The sequence below is a fragment of the Saimiri boliviensis genome, chromosome X (genome assembly GCF_048565385.1).
Source record: "Saimiri boliviensis isolate mSaiBol1 chromosome X, mSaiBol1.pri, whole genome shotgun sequence".
NCBI classification, from domain to species: domain Eukaryota; kingdom Metazoa; phylum Chordata; class Mammalia; order Primates; family Cebidae; genus Saimiri; species Saimiri boliviensis.
In genome coordinates this window covers 18838096-18858728 of record NC_133470.1, presented here as the reverse complement: position 1 = coordinate 18858728, position 20633 = coordinate 18838096, and the positions used below count along the sequence as shown (strand labels likewise).

The following is a 20633-nucleotide window of genomic DNA, read 5'->3' as shown; positions in this document are numbered from 1 at the left end:
GTAAGAGTGAGAATAAAAATAAGCTTTTGACTTTCAACTTTACAGTCAGACAAAATCTCTTGCTAGCCTCAGGTCAATGGTATAATGAAGGACTGGTAAATGTAATAGGCTGTGTATCATTTAGCACGGTAGCAAATGAAGTCATTACTACTGTTCAAAAAAGGCCCTGAGGCCATCCTGTTATAAAGAGATAAATGACATCCACTGGTAGAAGTAAAAACAGACCAGGAGATACCATTGGCTCTATGAGATCACAAGTCAGAAAGAGGTGACTGGGCTGAAATAAAACAACAGAACACATGAAATGTCTCTTGTAATTTTAATTGAAGCAATTCCTATTCATTTTTTTAACTCTCTCTTATAAGCACCAAATTTTAATATCTAAGTCAATTTTGGGGGGAAAAAAACACCATCAAGATCTTTCCTCCAGCACAAAACAACGAAGTTCATTCCTCCAAACATCCAAATTGACGATCTACCAAAACAAAAATGAAAAAAAGCCCATAGAGAAATAAAAAGGAACAAAAAATCACATTCTGGGGGGGGGGGGGTCAGTGCATTTAGCAGTCTTCGCTGTGCTGTCTAACCATCCTTCAGCTGACTTCCAAAAAAAAACACCCTAAGTTCATCAAAATATACATTTTCCATTTGCTTTTTTAAATTAAAAATAATAATAAAAAAAGAAAACTTTAAGGAATTCACAATCAATTGCCTGACTCATTTTGATGTCATGTACAGCATACGGAGGTCAGGAAGGCTATTTGCAGCACATGTGATTAGGGGATATTCAACTTCAAGGTTTAGCCTTCTTCCAAACAGTGTAAAATACCCACCTGGACAGGGAGTCAAGGAATCAGAGCAGGTAATTCAAGGAAGAAAAGGCATCACTTGTAATTCCTTTGCTGGCCTACACATTGGAAGATGGATGAAAAGCTTCATGGCTTACAGCACTGTGGGAATGAGAATGAAGGCCATTGAATAAGGCCATTCTGCAGCCTGGGAACACCCCCACCACCTGGGATGTCTGAAGAAGGAATTGGGTGGACATCAGAAGGTGAAAGGAACACAAATATTCTCTCAGGTAATACTACTGCTTAAAGTCTCCCAAGTCTTAGGGAATTAGTAGGAGAAGGAAAGGAAGGCAGGAGAAAAGGAGGGAGAGAGGGAAAGCTGGGGTAGCAAGAGATGCAAGGAAGGGAGAGAAGGAGGAGGGAAGAGAGGGAAGCAGGAGAGGGAAAAAGGACGGGAGGAAGAAAGGAGAGGGAAGGAAGCAGGGAGATAGAAGAACTAGCAGGTGGAAGCCTTTGCTCCAAATGTTATCAACTGATTTCTCAAATCTCCAAACATGCAAACACAGGCCTGGCCAAAATGCTGAAGGGAACCCTAAACAAAGGAGGACAGTTGGTAGGAGGAGATGCTGAAGCTCTGTACAGGCTGTGGAGGGACACGGCCACCCAGCAGGCAGAGTACTCCCCTCCTCACATGGGGATCTAGAGGGTTCTCACTGCCTCTTGCTGGCCATCTGGTCTCAGCAGGCAGTCTGCGCTGTTGGGTTCTGTCCCAGCCTGATGCAACCAGGCCTTGTTGCAGGTCAACAGCGGTCATCGAGCTCCCTTGACAGCAAAAAAAAAAAAAGGAAAAGCAAAAAAAACTGCTGTCACAGGAACCTGGACTTAGCAACAGCAGATAAGGAAGCTATCCTCTGCAGACTACAGCCCACAGCTGTGTCACGGCACAAATTTCCAATGTTAATGCTCTCATTTTCTTTTTTCTCTGTGTTTTATTTCTCTAGACTAACTTTACTAAGTTGAACTAACAGAGAACACCAATGTTAACTGTGCAGTCCCCAACATCATTCTGGTTCTCGATTTCCACTGCAAATTAGCATCAAGTGTAGAAACTAGTATTAACGTCAGCTAATTTTAATATAAGAGAAAAATGAGTGTCTTTAGAAATTTTACCTGCCACAGGTAGGGTGGTTATTTTAGGCTCCGGCTTCTCAAACTTTTCAGGTGCACATAAATCCCCGGGAGGGCTGGTAGAACAGGTCACTGGGCCTCCACCTCCAGAACACCTGACTGGGCGGTAGGTTGGGGTGGGGCTTGAGAATGTCCATCTCTAGTTCTTGGGTAGTGCTGCAGGTCTGGCAACACCTTTGAGAACAAATGCGTCAGACCAGTGGCGATCATTAAAAGCATCCAGAAAGCTGTGGCAAGCTGTACCCCAAAACTTTTGAGGATGGAAGTCTAGAATCTTAAATTTTATTTAAAGCTTCTTGGGGGATTCCAACGTGCACCTAAAGCTTGAGAACCAGGGCTTTATATACCCTACAGCTAAGCTGATTGCTTATTATTGGGATTTAAATTTTTTAATTGGCATAAGATTTACTTGGGTGCTTTGATCTGGCAACACAGTGTCAGTCATGGTCAAAGGATACAATTCCAAGTATGAAGGGACACAGACGATCTCCTTTGAGAATTCCACAGGACAATACAGGCGCCCCAGCTGTTCTTCATAGAGCGACAGCGCTTCCGTCAGATTGACACAGTTCCCCTAAATCAAAGAGAGATAAGCAAATAGGATTCCTGAGTCCTTACAAGGGCCTCACTCACCTGAAGGTCTTTAATAAAGGAGAACAATTCTAGCTTTAGATAAATGTTCATCTTTAAAAACCAGATAAGGCTTCTGTATTTGCACAAATTACACTGCATTCTATTTATAGACCCATTAGCTCATTATCCTTCCACCTCATTTACTAAGCCATTTCAAATTATTAGAGTATGAAGTGATAGAAAGCAGTGAAGCCAATTTCTTAGTAGTGACACAGTCACTGAATTAAAACCATGCAATTTGCAAAGATTCATACAAATAACTCATTCAAAGTAAATTTTCTCAATAATGGTCACCATTATATTATAAATGAAGTATCAAAAAGACAGCGTTCTTGATTTCCAGAATGGTTTAAACTACAATTCTCCTAAGAGTCTAAAATGTTGACACAGAACTATATTCACCCTGTTTTTCCTAGAATCTGTGTATAAAAGAACAAAAGTTTATTCAAGATATATCTGCTAGGGATATTCCTCAGTTGCACACCTTATCAAAGACATTCTCTCGACGTCATTATTCTAACATTTCTCCCTTTCCAGTCATCACATTTTCAGCATCTCCAGCAGCTAGGGGTAGTCATTTGAGATATACTGAACGTCTGCTAGTAGCTGCTGGAAAAGCTTTTGATTCGGAACAAAGAGAGAGCCACCTGCCTCTTGAACTTTCTTCCAGGCTATAACCTAAATATGTTATTTGGAGCTGCAGCAGCTATCCGGTGACCATAAGGTAAAAAAGATGAAGAGAATCAAGAGATGACAGCCAGTAGCAGAGTTGCTGAACGGATACAGTATGTGCCTAACTCCAGAGCATTGCTTCTTACTCCTTACTGTACTTATGATATCACAGGGGATTCTTGATAAAATGTAGATTTGGATTAAGTCTGGGGAAGCATTTATCATCCTTTTAGCATAATTTTCCCCAAGTGCTTTTCATTATGGATTTAGAAAACAAAACTGGTAGTTAATACCACCTATTTCCTTTTAGCCTCTGAAGCTGATATTCACAAGACTACTGAATCCAGCTACTGATTCCATTTCTTAAGAAAGTTACTCTTGGCCGGGCATGTTGGCTCACACCTGTAATCCCAGCACTTTGGGAGGCTAAAGTGGGTGGATCACGTGAGGTCAAGAGTTTTGAGACCAGCCTGGCCAACGTGGTGAAACCCTGTCTCTACTAAAGACACAAAAATCAGTCAGGCGTGGTTAACAGGCACCTGTAATCCTAGCTACTCGGGTGGTTGAGGCAGGAAAATTGCATGAACCTGGGAGGCGGAGGTTGCAGTGAGCCGAGATCACACCACTGCACTCCAGCCTGGGCAACAAGAGCAAAACTCCACCTCAAAAATAAATAAATAATTTTTTTTAAAAAAAATGGTTACTCTTAATTTGCCTCAAAATAGCCAAGTATAATGCGAGATGAAAATTATTTACAAATAAAGACAGCCTGTGATGTAAGAACTCCTGAGAATGGCTTTCAAAACCAACCAGCCAGCTAGTCAAAGGCAAGAGATTAGAACTATTCTGAGAACTGGCCTGGGTGGTTTTAACTTAGCACATTCACTCAGCATGACGTCATCCTCAGTGCCAGCCTGTTTAGTACCCCATCATCTAGGGTCCTGTAGTGGGATATGGCCAAAGTGACCTTTGCCAGCATGTAATTTGGTTTCAACATCAAGTTCACCATGAGCGCATATAAACACCACACATGTAATTTAAGATTCACAAATAGAAAACCTTGCCCAGTTGTTTTTAGAGCACATCACCACTGGGGAAGCTATACAATGAAAATGCCACCAAGGTGCACAGTAAATGGCTTTGCCATCTTAAAACTGACACCACACTCTCCCTTTATAGAGGTTATATGGGAAGACTTCCTTACACAGACTGTGGTAAGAAACTAAGAAAGTTTCAATTTGTTCTTTCCCAAGATTGTCAAGAAGTTTCAAAAAAGAAAAAACATACCACAAATAGAGACCTACCCCAAAAAAGTAACATGATACATTTCGCTTTCCTGTCTATTTAAACGGAATGACATTTTTTCTTTTTAAGAGAAACAAATGGGAGAAGCAGAGTAAAAATCTAATAGCAAAGAGTTAAGCACCTACTAAGGATAAGAAGGAGGAATGACACAAGGGTAGGGTCACACCTGGCATTATCAAAGAAAAAGGGGCTCTCTGGCCAATGTGCTAGAACTCAACACTAGGACACTGGGGTTTTAAGAAAAGCAAAGCTTATTTTACTTTCTTTTCAGAGAAAGGGTCTTGCTGTGTTGCCCAGGCTGAAGTACAGTACTGTGATCATAGCAGCATCAAACTCCTGGCCTCAAGCAATCCTCCTGCCTTAGCCTCCCCAAATGCTCGGATTACAGGCATGAGCCACTGTGCCTGGCCTAAGAAAAGCTTTTTAAGTCAACTAACAAGGAGACAGAAGTCCAGCTCAAATCTGTCTCCCTGTGTGGGGCTTAAAGGCAGTCCTTTTATTAGAAAAGCTTTAAGGGATTGGGTGTAGTGTCTCACACCTGTAATCTCAACAGTTTGGGAGGCAGAGGTGCACGGATCATTTCAGGTCAGCAGTTTGAGACCAGCCTGGCCAAAATGGTGAAATCCCATCTTTTCTAAAAATATAAAAATTAGCTGGATGTGGTGGTACACACCTGTAATCACAGCTACTCAGGAGGCTGAGGCAGGAAAATTGCTTGAACCCAGGAGGCAGAGGTTGCAGTGAGCCATGACTGCACCACTGCACTCCAGCCTGGGCCACAGAATGAAACTCCATCTCCATCTCAAAAAAAAGGGGGGGAGGGGTAGGTTCTGAGATTTGCAGGTGATTTATTGGTGGACAGAAAGGAAAGAGTAAATCTAAAAAATCCTCAGGCATGTGTAGTTATCTCTTTATGCCAACTCATGGGTGTCATGTGCAAACTTGTGGGCAGGGAAGTGGTTAGTATGAAGCAAGTGATGAAAATTTAGGCTGTGTTGGCCGGGCGCAGTAGCTCCTGCCTGTAATCCCAGCACTTTGGGAGGCCGAGGTGGGTGGATCATGAAGTCAGGAGATGAAGACCATCCTGGCCAACATGGTGAAACCTTGTCTCTACTAAAAATATAAAAATATTGGCTGGGTGTGGTGGCAAGTGCCTGTAATCCCAGCTCCCAGCTACTCAGAAGGCTGAGGCAGGAGATTCACCTGAACCCAGGAGGTGGAGGTTGCAGTGAGCCAAGATCGTGCCACTGCAGTCCAGCCTGGTGACAGAGTGAGACTCCATCTCACAAAAGAAAAAAAAAAGAAAAGAAAAGAAAACTTAGGCTGTGACATCAGTAAGCTTGTTCTGTGCAAATTCTAGTTGGCCATATTGGTTTTAACAGACTTTAGCCAGTTATTTTCTCTCTTAAGTGGAGGGAGTTTCAGTGTTTCACCAAGTGGTTTCTGTTTTTACCTGCAATCCTGCAAACTCAAGATTTTATTAGTCATTTTATGACGGGGTTTTTTTAACCTTTTATGACAGTGTTTCACTAGGGCATTAAATCCAAATTCGATAGCTTCAGTTCTAGAAAGTTCTTTTCCCCATGTTAGGTGTGGACAGTTCATATTGGCTTTTGTTTATTTTAGAGGTGGGGTCTTCACTATGTTGCCCAGGTTGTCCTCAAGCTCCTGGGCTCAAGCAATCCTCCTCAGTAGTTAGGATTACAGGCATATGATACCTCAGTAACAGGTACAGAAGAATACATCCTCAGCAACTTTTATCAAGTTCAAAAGCAAGTAAAATTAAATTGTATAATGATTTAGGAAATTATACATGTAAGAAGCATCTATAAAATACAGAAACAGAAAAAAGGGAGACCAAGGATGGGTTACTTCTAGAAGGCAAGCAGGAATGAGGGAGGAATATAGATGTGTTAAAGGTACTGACAATGTCCAGTTCTCAAGTTGGGTGGAGGATGCAGAGGGTTGCTAGTATTTTGCATCAAGTCTCACACATACAAAACTTAGCTGATGCGTAACAAAGAGGTGTTTTTTTTTTTAGACATTCTTGCTCTGTCACTCAGGCTGGAGTGCAGTGGCACGATCTTGGCTCACTGCAATGTCTGCCTCTCAGGTTCAAGCAATTCTCCTGCCTCAGCCTCCCAAGTAGCTGGGATTGCAGGGGTGCGTCACCATACCCGGCTAATTTCTGTATTTTTAGTAGAGACAGGTTTATGCCATGTTGGTCATTTTATGACAAGGTTTTTTTAAACTCCTGACCACAGATGATCCACCCGCCTCAGCCTCCCAAAGTGCTAGGATTACAGGCATGAGCCACAAGTGTATCAAATGACTTACAATGTCTTAAAAATGGGGCTGGGGAGAGAGAATATAGGAAGGCCAAGTCCCAGGATCTGCCTCCTAGGTTCCATGAAAACACTTCCCCCCCAGTTCAAATTCTACTGGCCCACCTTGATTCTCACACTCCTCCATGATGCATCCCCCGGCTTCCTGGGATGCTGACAAGGCTGCCTCCAGGCAGCCATAGTGACACCAACGACATCACCAACTCACCCCTGTGATGCTAGTTTGGGTGAGAGCATTTGGCTTTTGTAAAACATCACAGTTTCAACCCACCCTTAACCTGACTCCAGTTCTAAGCTGCACACTTGGGCAAAGGGGGTAGGCATGGCAAGAATCTGGGTTATCTCTTCAGCATGTCACCTGGCAGTTAAAAAAGAGTTACACTGTGGCAACTACATCAATACATCCAGAGTCAAATCATCTGCTTTTTGACTTAATTACTGCTTCTTGAAAGACCTATCCACCCCGGTCCACATGAATCTTACCATATGACAATGTCAACCACCAAATGTACTGAATGAACCCCAGGTATTACACAATGAGATTGTTTTGTGGTTCCAAATGTAATGAACGTGGGGACAGAAAACATGTCATGATATGTCTTTTGGACAATTCTTAGAAACCAGGCAGCCCTGGGCATAAAATCCTTGTGATTTTGGTGAAAAGTCCATTGGCAAAGGCAAGATATCAAACCCTGGGTCATTAATATTTATGAATGGGCTGGAGTGGTATTCTAAGCAAGTATTTCTATTAGCCTTTCATACTAAGATAACAGCTCTCCATAGGAGGCAGCCTGCCATGCCAATACTCAGTACAAAAGAGGAACAGCTGCACGGTTGTAGTAGACAACAGGTGGAGTTGGTGTGGCTGTCTTCTTTTGTCCTGTCTTATGTACTACAGACTGACTAGTCTGTAGTGGATCCAAATTTTTTTCAGTCTCTTTTTGTTCAAGATCCCAGAGCCTAACATTTTTCCTTGATTCAAGCTGCATGAGATTTCCTTCTATGTATTTGCAAAAACATAAAATAAAAAATTCTGGCTGGGCACAGTCACTCATTCCTGTCATCTCGACACGTCAGGAGGCCAAGGTAGGAGGGTTACTCGAGTCCAGGAGTTCAAGGCCAACCTGGGCAACATAGTAAGACCATCTCTATAAAAATTCTAAAAATTAGCCAGGCATGGCAATGGATGCCTATAATCCCAGCACTCTGGGAGGCCAAAGCAGGAGGATCAGTTTATCCTAGGAGGTTGAGGCTGCAGTGAGTCATGACTGCCACTGCACTCCAGTTGGGCTACAGACCAAGACCTTAGCTCAAAAAAAGGAAAAGAAAAAAATTATATAGATATGCTCTGCTTAAAGAATACCTATCATAAGAAAGTCCAACTTGGTTCTTTACAATAAGAAAGGTTCATTTGAGCATGTTTCACTGCAGGTTTCCTATATAACAGGGGTCTGCAAACTTCTATCTATAAATAGTCAGACAGAAAATATTTTAGGCTCTGCAGATCATACAGTGTCTACCACAACTACTCAGTACAAAAGCAGCCACAGACACTATGTAATAAATGGGTGTGATTATGTGCCAAGAAAACTTTACAAACAAGTAAGCAGGAGGCCAGATTTGGCCCAATGTTTGTAGACTCCTGTTTTGAATAGTTATATCCATCTATAATATGTTTGTAAAAATCATTTCTAAATGTTGGGGGGGAACACTCAATTCATAGATAGTGCTTTGCTCTCCTCAAAGCTTCCCAACAATTTTACCAAGTGCAAAATCTAAGATTAAGCACAATGTGCCTGCAGTTCTTGCACGCAGAGGGAAGAGGGGAACAACAGGATAGGCTGGAGCCTAAGTCAAGATGTCTCTTACAGTTGCTAAGTTGTTTTCAACATTATTAATCTCAGATTCCATAAAATGTCCAGGATAGCTTGCAAACACCTCTTCAGGAGGGTAAAGTTAAAACCTCTATGTATTCCTGATCTTTTTTTTTTTTTTTGAGATGAAGTCTCGCTCTGTGGTCCAGGATGGAGTGCAGTGGTATGATCTTGGCTTGCTGCAGCCTCTGCCTTCCAGGTTCAATTCAAGCAATTCTCCTGCCTTAGCCTCATGAGTAGCTGGAATCACAGGTGCCCACCACCATGCGTGGCTAATTTTTTTATTTTTAGTAAAGATGGGGTTTCACCATGTTGGCCAGGCTGGTCTCAAACTCCTGATCTCAGGTAATCCACGTGCCTCGGCCTCCCAAAGTACTGAGATTACAGGTGTGAGCCACCTCACCTGGCCTGTTCCTGACACTTAAATACAGTATACTAATACTGTGTTTATTTTTGAGTCAAGGTCTCACTCTGTCACCAAGGCTGGAGGGCAGTGGCATGATCATAGCTCACTATGGCTTCGACCACCCAGGCTCAAACAATCCTCCAACCTCAGCCTCTAGAGTTAGGACTGCAGGCATGTACCACCACACCCAGCTATTTTTTAAATCTTTTTGTAGAGCTAGGGTCTTACTGTGTTGCCCCGGCTGGTAATACTTTTTGTAAACAATGGAGGAGGGGATTTTCCTGTAAACTCAGAAGAATTCCAAAATCCAGAGTGTGATGCTACCTAAGTGCTTACGTTTATGAATCAAGGAATTTTGTAGCAAAAGACTGGATTATCAATTAGCTTTCTTTGTTGTAATTTTCAAAATTTTGTTAAGGATTTCAACAGGAGATATGTATTTATAGTTTTAACACCAGGAAATGCAATCTTTTAAGTTTAGAATCCCCTAGAGAATGAGAAAACCACCATAATCTGCTTCCATCTGGTGGCAGGAGTTTCACAGTGCAGCCAGAACTATTTCATCAACTGTAAGTTGATGGGGGGAAGAGGGGGGGAAATAATCAGTCTGTGTCTCCATCTGGTGGCAGCAGCTCACAGTACAGCAAAAGACCAGGGCTAATCATCCATTCATTCATTCCCAACAGAACAGGTCAACTTAGAAGCTTACTGCTTGAAACAACATAATCCGATGATGGCACACTATCCTTAATAGTTACACATCTCAAAAATGTGCATTCCGATTTTAAAATATGCAAATCTTAGAGAGCTTTGAAGAAAAAACTGTTCAGTAGCCTACCTGTGTAAAATATTTCCCATCCTGTTTCAATACTTTCATTGAGAGGTCAAGAATCAGTCTGAGAAACTCCCATGTAGAATCTGAATGTTTAAAAAAACAAGTTTCATAAATATGGGTTTGTAAGTATCAACAACATCTGAAGTAAAATATTCAAATACTCAATACCAAAAGAAGAAGAAAAAGAGCCATGGGTGTAAGACTCACAATTCCGTTTGTTCATGAACAATAATGTAACTGACTTTGGATGCCAAAAATCAATGTGCATCCACCTAGCACTGCTCTCATGATACTAATAGATTCGACACAAAGGCAGTGGCTGAAACCTGAAAGAAAATTGCTTTAAGTAAGGGGCAAAGCAGCAACATCCTGAGAGAGTTTCAAAGAGTCTGCAAACTCAGCAGAAACTTGAGTTTATAGAAAAAACATGAACTAGCTGTGATTTGGAGCATAAGGTTTGAGAAACGGTATTATCTCTGCTGTTGCTTAGGTAAGTGACCAGTTTGTCCCAATACAGGCTGGAAATCACATAAGTAAATATATTATCAATTGATTTACTGTCTCAATGATGTAATGAGTCATTTTACGTCATTTTTCTTTCAAATGACTGAGTTAGTTCACTCATTTAGTGGCAGAACAGGAAGTGAAGCCAAATCCAGTCATCTTTCCATGTGGATGTTAATTTAACTCCCTTTTTTAAAAATGTGAGAGAACTAGACAATCTTGAAGATCCTTTCACTCTCACATGGTGCCAAGAAAAACATTTCCATGACAGATATCTTGGTTTTAAAAAAAATTTTAATCTACCTTCTTCTGGAGACGTGGAGATTGGAACAGCTGTCAAATCATTAATCACATAATCAAATTCTCTCCCTTCTTTGGCGTACCTCTTCAGTACCGGAATACAGTCTTCTATTAGAACCTTCCAGAAAGAACAGGAATAGATGAGTGAATCAACATGTGGATATAGTTAAAACAAAAAACACTAGTAAAGGAAGGAGAAAAAAATGCCAAGTGGGGGTTTATACCCACAGCATCTGCTACAGGAACCAAAAAACTTTCATCTATGTCTGTTAATGGCAAAAATTAAGTGCTTACCATATATGCTTTATATGCCTTCTCATTTCAATGAAGAATAACCCTAGAGGTACTATTATCATCCCCATTTTACCAATGCAGAAACAAACTTGAGGTGTTATCCAGCTCAGCCATGGGCTCCCAATAAGCAACAGATCCATGAAGTATACCCGGAAGCCAACTTCATACTTTCATCTCTAATCTATACTGCCTCTCCTACCACTATCTGTATCATCTTCTTTTAATTTTTCTTATTTTTTTAAATTAATAAACTATTTTTTAAAACTTTCTGTAGGGACAAGATCTCACTATGCTGCCCACTCTGGCCTTGAACTCCTGGGATCAAGCAATCTGCCTGTCTCAGCCTCTCATAGTGCTGGGATTACAGGCATGAGCCACCATACCCAGCCTGATTTTTCTTTTACACTAAGCACTGAAATGACTTCATGGTTTATGGATTTATTTTACACCTTACTCAAAACTATTAACATGTTGTTTCTCAATTTTCTCTAATGCTTGGGCTACTGTTAATAAAGCTATATATAACAGCTTCCACCATCAGAGTCAATAAAGACGCCAGCTGGAATTCCTATACAGATCATACACAGTTAATACAGAAATGAAGTTTGAGGTCTGCTGTATCTTTGAAGTACTGAGGCTCTATGCTGGGGACATGTCTGGATATAATCAACACCCTAAACTAATCGGGAGTTTCTGTTATCTTTTAGTTTTCTAAGTCCAAAAAAAACACATTCAAGTAAAAGAAAAATCACATACAATAGAAATCAATAGTTTAAGAGTTTGCCAGGCCAGGAGCAGCAGTCCAACACCTGTAATCCCAGTAGTTTGGGAAATTGAGGTGCGTGGAATACTTGAGCCCAGGAGTTCAAGACAAGCTTAAGCGACATGGTGAAAGCCCATCTCTAGAAAAAATACAAAAATCAGCTGGGCCTAGTGGTATGTGCCTGTAGTCCCGGCTACTGAGGAAGCTGAGGTGTAAGGATTGCTTGAGCCTGTGAGTTTGAGGCTGCAGTGAGCCATGATTGTCACACCACTGCGCTCCAGCCTGAGTGACAGAGTGAGACTTTGTCTCAAAAAAAAAAAAGGTCACCACAATTCCTTAAGAGAACCTAGCCCATGTTATTTCTCATGCTTCTTCTTATAGTCTCAAAGTTGTAATATTAAAAAACTGGGATTTTTTTTTTGTCCTATTGTTTTGTAACTTGCCTTACTTAATGCATTATACATATCCAACTATGGAAAGATACAGGAGGTACTAACACCACAGCTGCCTTCAATCCACATATGAATCCTGTTTGATAATCTCATTATTTCCATATGTTCACACAGATTCTTGTAAATACTTACACATAAACGCAAACGTATGTTCTCTTTTGTAAAATTTGGATCACACACATCATTCGCAACTTGAACATTTTCACCTAACATCTCTCTAGGTAATGGTAACACACATTTAAAAAAATATAGCATTCCACTAAAAATGTTATTTCTGTCTTCATTGCCAAGCCTTGGCCACTACAAGCGCAGCTATAATAAACCTTGTAGTGACACCTTTATAACTGTGGGCTGGGTGCTCAAACACAGGGTAGAAGCCACGTGTTTTGGTTTTGATAGCAATTCACACTCCAACCCGCAATGCACATGGGCACTTGTCTCCTCCTCACGTCCTCTCCAGCATGGGGTATCACCCCTTTAGTAAATTTTGCCAAGTCTGTTGCTGACGTTTTCACAAGAACTTCCTAGGACACTGACATGGGTGACCGTCTTGTGGTACTTTTTAGAGGTTATTTGACTTCCATCTTCCGAGAAGTACCAGTTCATATCCTTTATACCTTTTTTAATTTAGCTAACTTCATTTCTAAGCTGTAGGGACTCTTTGCATTATTCAAGGGATCAACTCCCAGTCATGTTTGTTACCAGTCTTTCTTCCAGTGTGACATTGGCTTGGTAATGATGAAATAAACCATAAACAGTTTGAGTGTCCTATCTTTAAGAGATTTCCCAACGCCAAGGTTAAGTACTCTAAATTGTCTTAAATGTATTAGTTTTTACACTTAGAGCCTAAGTCACCAAAATTCCTACTTCTATGGTTAGCTAACTTGGTTCTCATGCAGATGGATAACTCATTATACCAGCATTGCACATTAACGCAACTAAACCTTTTCCCAAGTCAACTGAAATGCATCTTAGGCCATATTAGTGGCATGCAGGAATACATACTCAGACATGTTCAAGTTCCTGTGACATTCCCAGCTCCTTGGGTATTCCTTTCATACTTCCTATTTGATTACTGTGCCTTACAGTATATTAACAACGAATAGGATATATTTTGCTTCACACTATGATTCTTTTTTTAAGTTTTCTTGTCTATTCTTAGATTTTTTTTTTTTTTTAGATGGAGTCTCACTCTGCCATGCAGTGGCACAGTCTCGGCTAACTGCAACCTTCGCCTCCCGGGTTCAAGTGATTCTCCTGCCTCAGCCTCCTAAGTAGTTCGAACTACAGACTTGCGCCACCATGCCCAGCTAATTTTTGAATTTTTAGTAAAGCCAAGGTTTTACCATGTTGGCCAGGCTGGTCTCAAATTCCTGACCTTGTGATCTGCCCACCTCAGCCTCCCAAAATGCTGATTACAGGGGTGAGCCACTGCACCCGGCCTATCCTTAGATATTTTTACAAATAAACTTTAAAATCAGTTGGTCTAATTTTAAACCCCTCCCCACTCCTTGGGATTACTCAGAATTAATTGGGAAGAAATAGACATTGTTCTGTTACTCTTTTTTTTTGGGGGGGGGGGCGGGGTCTTGCTCTGTCACCGAGGCTGGAATGCAGTGGTGCAATCTCAGCTAACTATAACCTCCACCTCCCAGGTTCAGGCAATTCTCCTGCCTCAGCCTCCAGAGTAGCTAGGACTACAGGCACCTACCACCACATCTGGCTAATTTTTGTATTTTTGGTAGAGACAAGATTTCACCATGTTGATCAGGCTGGTCTCTAACTCCTGACTTCAAATGATCTTCCCACCTTGGCCTTCCAAAGTGCTAGGATTACAGGTGTGAGCCACCACACCCAGCCTGTTCTGTTCTTTCAATACAAGAAATATAGCATGCCTCTCCACATATTCAGACTTTGACATCTTTCAATAAGATTTTAACATAATTCATACCAGTCTCATAATACCATTCTTGTTAAACATATTCCTAGGAATTTAACACTTGATTACTTTGAAAGGAAATGGGTGGGAAAGAAATCCTATTTAAACGGTTTAGCATTTAGTATAGAGAAAAATATCTAGGCTGGCTTTATCCACTTTACCAAATTCTCATTAATTCAAATAATTTTCTATATATGTTTCCTGGATTTTCTAGTATTCATATCATCTGTAATTAGATTATTTATAGTGTTTTCATCTTTCTACTTTACTATCTCAGCTGCCTCAAAAAAAATGTTGAAAAAGATAATAGGCATCCTCATCTTGTTCCTATTTTCAGTGGACACGGCTTTTGCTATCTATTATATTTTCTATTTTTCTATTTACCATAACCTAAGTTTCTATTATGTTCAGGTAGTTTCACAGCTATTGCAATTTCATTTTATTCAAGTAATTTTTTTAGACTTTTATTTTAGATTCAGGGAGTACATGTACAGATGTTACATGGAAATACATATATATGTGTGTGTGTGTGTGTGTGTGTGCGTGTGTGTGTGTGTATACACACACACATATTATTTATTTGAGACAAGAGTCTTGCTGTGTCACCCAAGCAGGAGTGCAATGGCTGGATCCCTGCTCACCTGCAACCTCCACCTCCCGAGTTCAAGCAATTCTCCTGCCTTAGCCTCCCGTGTAGCTGGGACTACAGGCACATGCCACCACACCTGGCTAATTTTATATGGGTATACTGCACGAGTTTTTATCAAAAATGACTGCTAAATATTCTCAAATTCTTTGTCATCTGTTATTTTCCTCCTTTACAATATTCACGTAGTGAATAAACTTGACAGATTTCTTAACATTCAAATCTTTACACTTACAAGTAAATCCTACTTGAGCATATTATAGAATTCTTTAAGTTGCCAGATTTCGCTTATTATTTTACTTGGAAATTTTGTATGTATATAAAAGCAATCTTTAGTTTTGTGTACTACTTGATTTTCCTATTAAGGTTTTTTTTTTCCTTTTTTTTTCCTGAGAGTCTCGCTCTGTGGCCCGGGCTGGAGTGCAGTGGCATGATCTCAGCTCACTGTAACCTCTGCCTCCCGGGTTCTAGCAATTCTCCTGCCTCAGCCTCCACAGTATATGGGATTACAGATGTCCACCACCACACCCAGCTAATTTTTATATTTTAAGTAAAGACAGGGTTTCACCACATTGGCCAGTCTGGTCTCAAACTCCTGACCTCAAGTGATCCACCCGCCTTGGCATACCAAAGAGCTGGGATTACAGGCTGAGACAACACGCCTGACCTTACTTTTAAGGTATTCTATCATTATAAAAGTAACAGGGGGGCTTTAGAACATTTTTTTAAAATATTAAACAGTAACTGTGTTTTTTCAAATAAACAGCTGCAAAGACTTGGTATCTTTTTAAAGGCAGTATTTCTCTTTTTCTTACAGAGCAGAATTTTTTTATTGTAAGTCGGCTGACAGGACACTCCCCCAACCCATTTAGGCCCCATATCTTTTTTTGTTCCTTTTGAGACAGAGTTTCGCTCTTGCTAGCCAGGCTGGAGTTCAATGGCCAAGTAGCTGGGCTTACAGTCATGCACCACCACACCCAGCTAATTTTGCATTTTTAGTAGAGACGGGTTTCTCCATGTTGCTCAGGCGGGTCTTAAACTCCTGACCTCAAGTGATCCACCCACTGTGGCCTCCCAAAGTGCTGGGATTACAGGCCTGAGCTACCGCGCCCAGCCCAGGCCCCATTTCCTCAAGGAGATGAATTATTCAGACACAGGGCCAACCAGTAGGCACTAAGCAAGTGGACAGGGAACTCACTGGTACTTGCAGGTCAGAGCATTAGCCACAGCTTCCGGCAGGAAGCCTGCATTGTGGGGTGTCCTTGCTGATGTGGGTTGTCAAAGTACTCAGTATTGTGCTGTTTAGGAGCAGGAAATTCTCAGGAGCCACATGTCGTTTGTCACACTGCAGCTCACTCAGCTTAGCAAAAGTCATCCATGTGCATGACACTGTTTCTGAAGGGGATCAGCGCCTCCTTGCCATAAGCCTTGACCTTGGGGTTGCCCATTACTGCAGGGTCAGAAGACAGATTACTGAAATTGCCAAGGAACCTCTAGGTCCATGGGTAGACAACCTGGACCCTGCTCCTCAAATGGTGTTGGGAAAACTGGATATCCATACGCAGAAGAAACTAGATCCCCATCTGTCATCACATATAAGGATTAAACACTTAAATGTAAGATCCAAAACTACTAGAAGGAAACGAAATGCTTCAGGATGTTGGGCTCCACAAAGATTTTATGGGTCAGACTTTGAAAGCATAGGCAAACAAACAAACAAACAAGACAAAACAAGACTACATTAAATTGAAGAGCTTCTGCACAGCAAAGGAAAAAAATCAGAGGAGACAATCCACAGACGGGAGAAGATAGTTTACCCTTGAACAACATGGGTTTAAACTGAGAGGGCCCACTAATGTGCGGATTTTTTTTCTTTTTACCAAATGGATGGAAAATACATTATTCTCAGAATGTGAAACCCGTATACAGAGAGACAACTTTTCACATAGCTGGGTTCCAAGGGCCAACTGTGGGACTTGAGTATGCACGAACTTATACATTTCCCCATGTATATGAAGGGATGATGATTTGCAAACTATTCGTCTGACAAGAGACTAGTATCCAGAATATACAAAGAACTTACAGCAAAGGAAAAAAAAAAAAATCAGCCGGGCGCGGTGGCTCACGCCTGTAATGCCAGCAGTTTGGGAGGCTGAGGTGGGCGGATCAGCTGAGATCAGGAGTTCGAGACCAACCTGGCCAATGTGGTGAAACCCCATCTCTACTAAAAATATAAAAATTAGGTGGGCATGGTGGCAGGTGCCTGTAATCCCAGCTACTTAGGAGGCTGAGGCAGAATTGCTTGAACCTGGGAGGCAGAGGCTGCAGTAAGCCGAGATCACACCACTGCACTCCAGCCTGGGAACAAGAGTGAAACTGTCTCCCCCCAAAAAAAAACGAAAACAAAAAAAAAAAAACACCATCCTATGAAAACGTAGGCAAAGGAGCCAAGTATGGTGATGCATGCCTGTTGTCCCAGCTGCTCAAGAGGCTGAGGTGGGAGAACTGCTTGAACCCAGGAATTTGAGGACAGCCTGGAAAACATGGTGAGACCCCCCCATCTCTAAATAATGTAAGTAGGAGACTTCATTTTTTAAAAAGGGGCAGAGGGGAGCAAAAAAAATAGAATAAACATTTCTCCAAAGACATACATATGCCAATAGGCATGTGAAAAATTGTTCAACATTACTAATCATCAGGGAAATGCAACTCAAAACCACCATGAGACATCATCTCACCCCCGTAAGAATGGCTATTACTAAAAAGACAAAAAATAACAAAGTTTTACATGGATGCAGAGAAAAGGTAACTCGTAGACACTGTTGGTGGGAATGTAAGTCAATACAGCCATCATGGAAAACAGTATGGAAGTTTCTCGAAAAACTAAAAATAGAACTATCATAGGATCAGGCAATCCCACTACTAGGTATTTATTCAAAGGAAGGGAAATTAGTATATCAAAGGTATAACTGCACCCACGTGCTTATTGCACTATTCATAAGTCAAGATATAATTTACAGTAGCATTTAATAGCCAAGGGGCTTCCCAACCAGGAAGGGAAGGTGGTGGCTGACTGATCTCTCTTCTCACCCAACCCCCCAGGCAAAAGAACCCTACCCACCTATCTTTTTTTGTTTTGAGACAGAGTTTCACTTCGGTCACCCAGGCTGGAACGCAATGGCGCAATCTCGGCTCACTGCAACCTCCACCTCCTGGGTTCAAGCAATTCTCCTGCCACAGCCTTCCGAGTGGCTGGAATTACAGGGGCCCACCACTGCGCCCAGCTAACTTTTGTAATTTTTAGTAGAGACAGGGTTTCACCATGTTGGCCAGGCTGGTCCTGAACTCCTGGCATCAGATAATCCACCCGCCTCTGCCTCCCAAAGTGCTCGGATTATAGGCATGAGCCACTGTGCCTGACTTTTTCCACCCATCTTTAAGATAACTCTTAGCCTCAGGAATATTCTAGGTTCCTCTTGGTGGTTGTGCTGTTCCAGAGAGAAGGTAGACGAGGAAAGAGGATGCACAGGTACCAACTTCCCCCAAGTTGTGCTTTAAATAAGAACACTGCTTTTCCCTTGCCTCAAGGGTCCAAATGACTTGGACACCATAAGCATTTGGTGCTCTGTTTTTGGATCAGCTTTCAGGTCAAGAGCTTCTTTTCAGAGGCCATTAGCAAATCTTCCCACTTATATTTGGCCTCTAGTTACAAAAGTCAACAACTCTACTGTATTACTGTTTAGAGTTTGCAGTGCCTTTTTTTTTTTTAACTTAAATGTATGTAAAATACATAAGGAAATTTTAAAAATATATATATGGAGATAGGAGTCTGACATTCCTCTAAGTTATCCTATAACCTTGAATAAATTCCATTTACACTCCCTAAGCTCTTCATCCATGTAATAGAAATATTGCCCACTGGGCATAGGCGTGAGGATTAAACACTGCAGGCAGAGGGTCTGGCCCATTACTGGTAAACAATAACTTTGAGCCCACTGTGAAATAATTCTGCCATAGCTCAGAAGAACCTAATTCTCTCTCCCCTTTTAAGCTTTCAAATAGTGTAAGCTTAATTATATCTTCCTGTTTTGTCCACAACACAATCACAATTGCATTTGATGTGGATATACTTCCTTCCTCAACTTAAAAAGTAACATCTGTGTGCCGTGCAAATAAATTTAGGTAAGATGGGGGGTGGGGGTGTAATTTACATATTAAAGAACTTGCCTAAATTGCTTATAAGTCTGGAGACATACATTTAAGATCCCTTTAGCCAGGAGCAGTAGCTTACACCTATAATCCCAGCAATTTGGGAGGCCAAAGTGGGTAGACTGCTTGAGCTCAGGCATTTGAAACCGGCCTGGGCAACATGGCAAAAGCCCACCTCTACCAAAAACACAAAAAAATTAGCCAGGTGTGGTGGCATGTGTCTGTGGTCCCAGCTACTCAGGAGGCTGAGTTGGGAGGATCACTTGAACTGGGAGGCAGAGGTTGCAGTGAGCTGAGATCACGTCAAAAAAGAAAAAAGAAATCCTGTTAATGCTTGGATATCTTGCCCTAACAAGTACTGTATTTACGGCCAGTGAACATATGCAACCTCAAAATGCAGCACAAAAGGTATCCTATAAACCATGAGTCACCTTTTAAGTACAATAGAATTTAGAACAAAAAAGAAGCAACTGTTCCTACCTCACATTTTAATCATCTAGATCTACCAATTAGACACTTGAATTCCCTCTGAAAGACCTAGGCTCAAAGAGATCATTCAGAATAGAGAGATAAAAGGTACACGACATTTGTTTTTTCTTTTTTTTCCTTTCTTGAGACAGGTCTCTGTCATCCAGGCTGGAGTGCAGTGGCGCAATCATGGTTCACTGCAGCCTCAACCTTCCCACCTGAAGTGATCCTCCCCACTCAGCCTCAAGAGTAGCTTGGACTATAGGTAAGCACCACCACACAGCTAATTTTTTCTGATGGGGTTTTGTCATGTTGCCCAAGCTGATTTTGAACTCCTGGACTCAAGTGATCTGCACATCTCAGCCTCCTAAAGTGCTGGGACTACAGGTGTGAACCACCACGCCTGGTCACATGACATCTTCTATAAGAATTCGTTTCATTCAATTCAGAGAATCTGGAGTTGGTGCTTTCCCATCATGGGTACACATGCACCCTGAATCAAATATATGTGTAACTCGCACAAAGAGACAGGTCATATATTTATCTTCTCAACCAATTATATTAAAAGCTGTTTTAAGAAGGCACAATTTTGACCTATTATAATTCTGATCAACTTAAATCAATTATATTATCAGTTAAAACTACATTATCCAGAAAACATAATTACCTGATAGCAGTCTCCTTTAAGATTGTCTAAGACATCACCACACGTTTTTCGCATGTATTTCTTACATCCATCGATCACCATTTGGTCAATGTACGAAACAGGTTAAGGAGAATTTGAGTATGTCAAAGAATTCTGAAAGAGTAATACTTTAAAGAAAGGGTTAAGACAAAGGTTTTACAAATACTAACTCAGGTATTACAAATTTAACAAAACAGTGAATAAGGCAGTGATTTTCACACCAAGGACACTCGAACTGAATCTTTTCTCCTTATGAGATGGCTTTACGGAAGCCATTTCGGAAACTGCTGAGCAGCAGACACAGTATCAAAGTCACTTGCTCTT

At 41.3% G+C, this 20633-nt stretch overlaps 1 protein-coding gene across 1 annotated transcript in view; it reads right to left on the bottom strand.

Annotated features, from left to right (window-relative positions):
- Positions 1-305: 305 nt before the first annotated feature.
- SMS (spermine synthase) overlaps positions 306-20633 on the bottom strand; it is a 61403-nt gene continuing 41075 nt past the window's right edge. Inside the window, exons 7-11 of the mRNA XM_039475497.2 lie at positions 20292-20381; positions 10857-10971; positions 10053-10132; positions 2438-2553; positions 306-833 (exon numbers count right to left, since the gene is read on the bottom strand). Of these exons, the coding sequence (XP_039331431.1) occupies positions 794-833; positions 2438-2553; positions 10053-10132; positions 10857-10971; positions 20292-20381 (441 nt within the window). The 3' untranslated portion in view covers positions 306-793. The remainder of the gene's footprint in view (positions 834-2437; positions 2554-10052; positions 10133-10856; positions 10972-20291; positions 20382-20633) is intronic.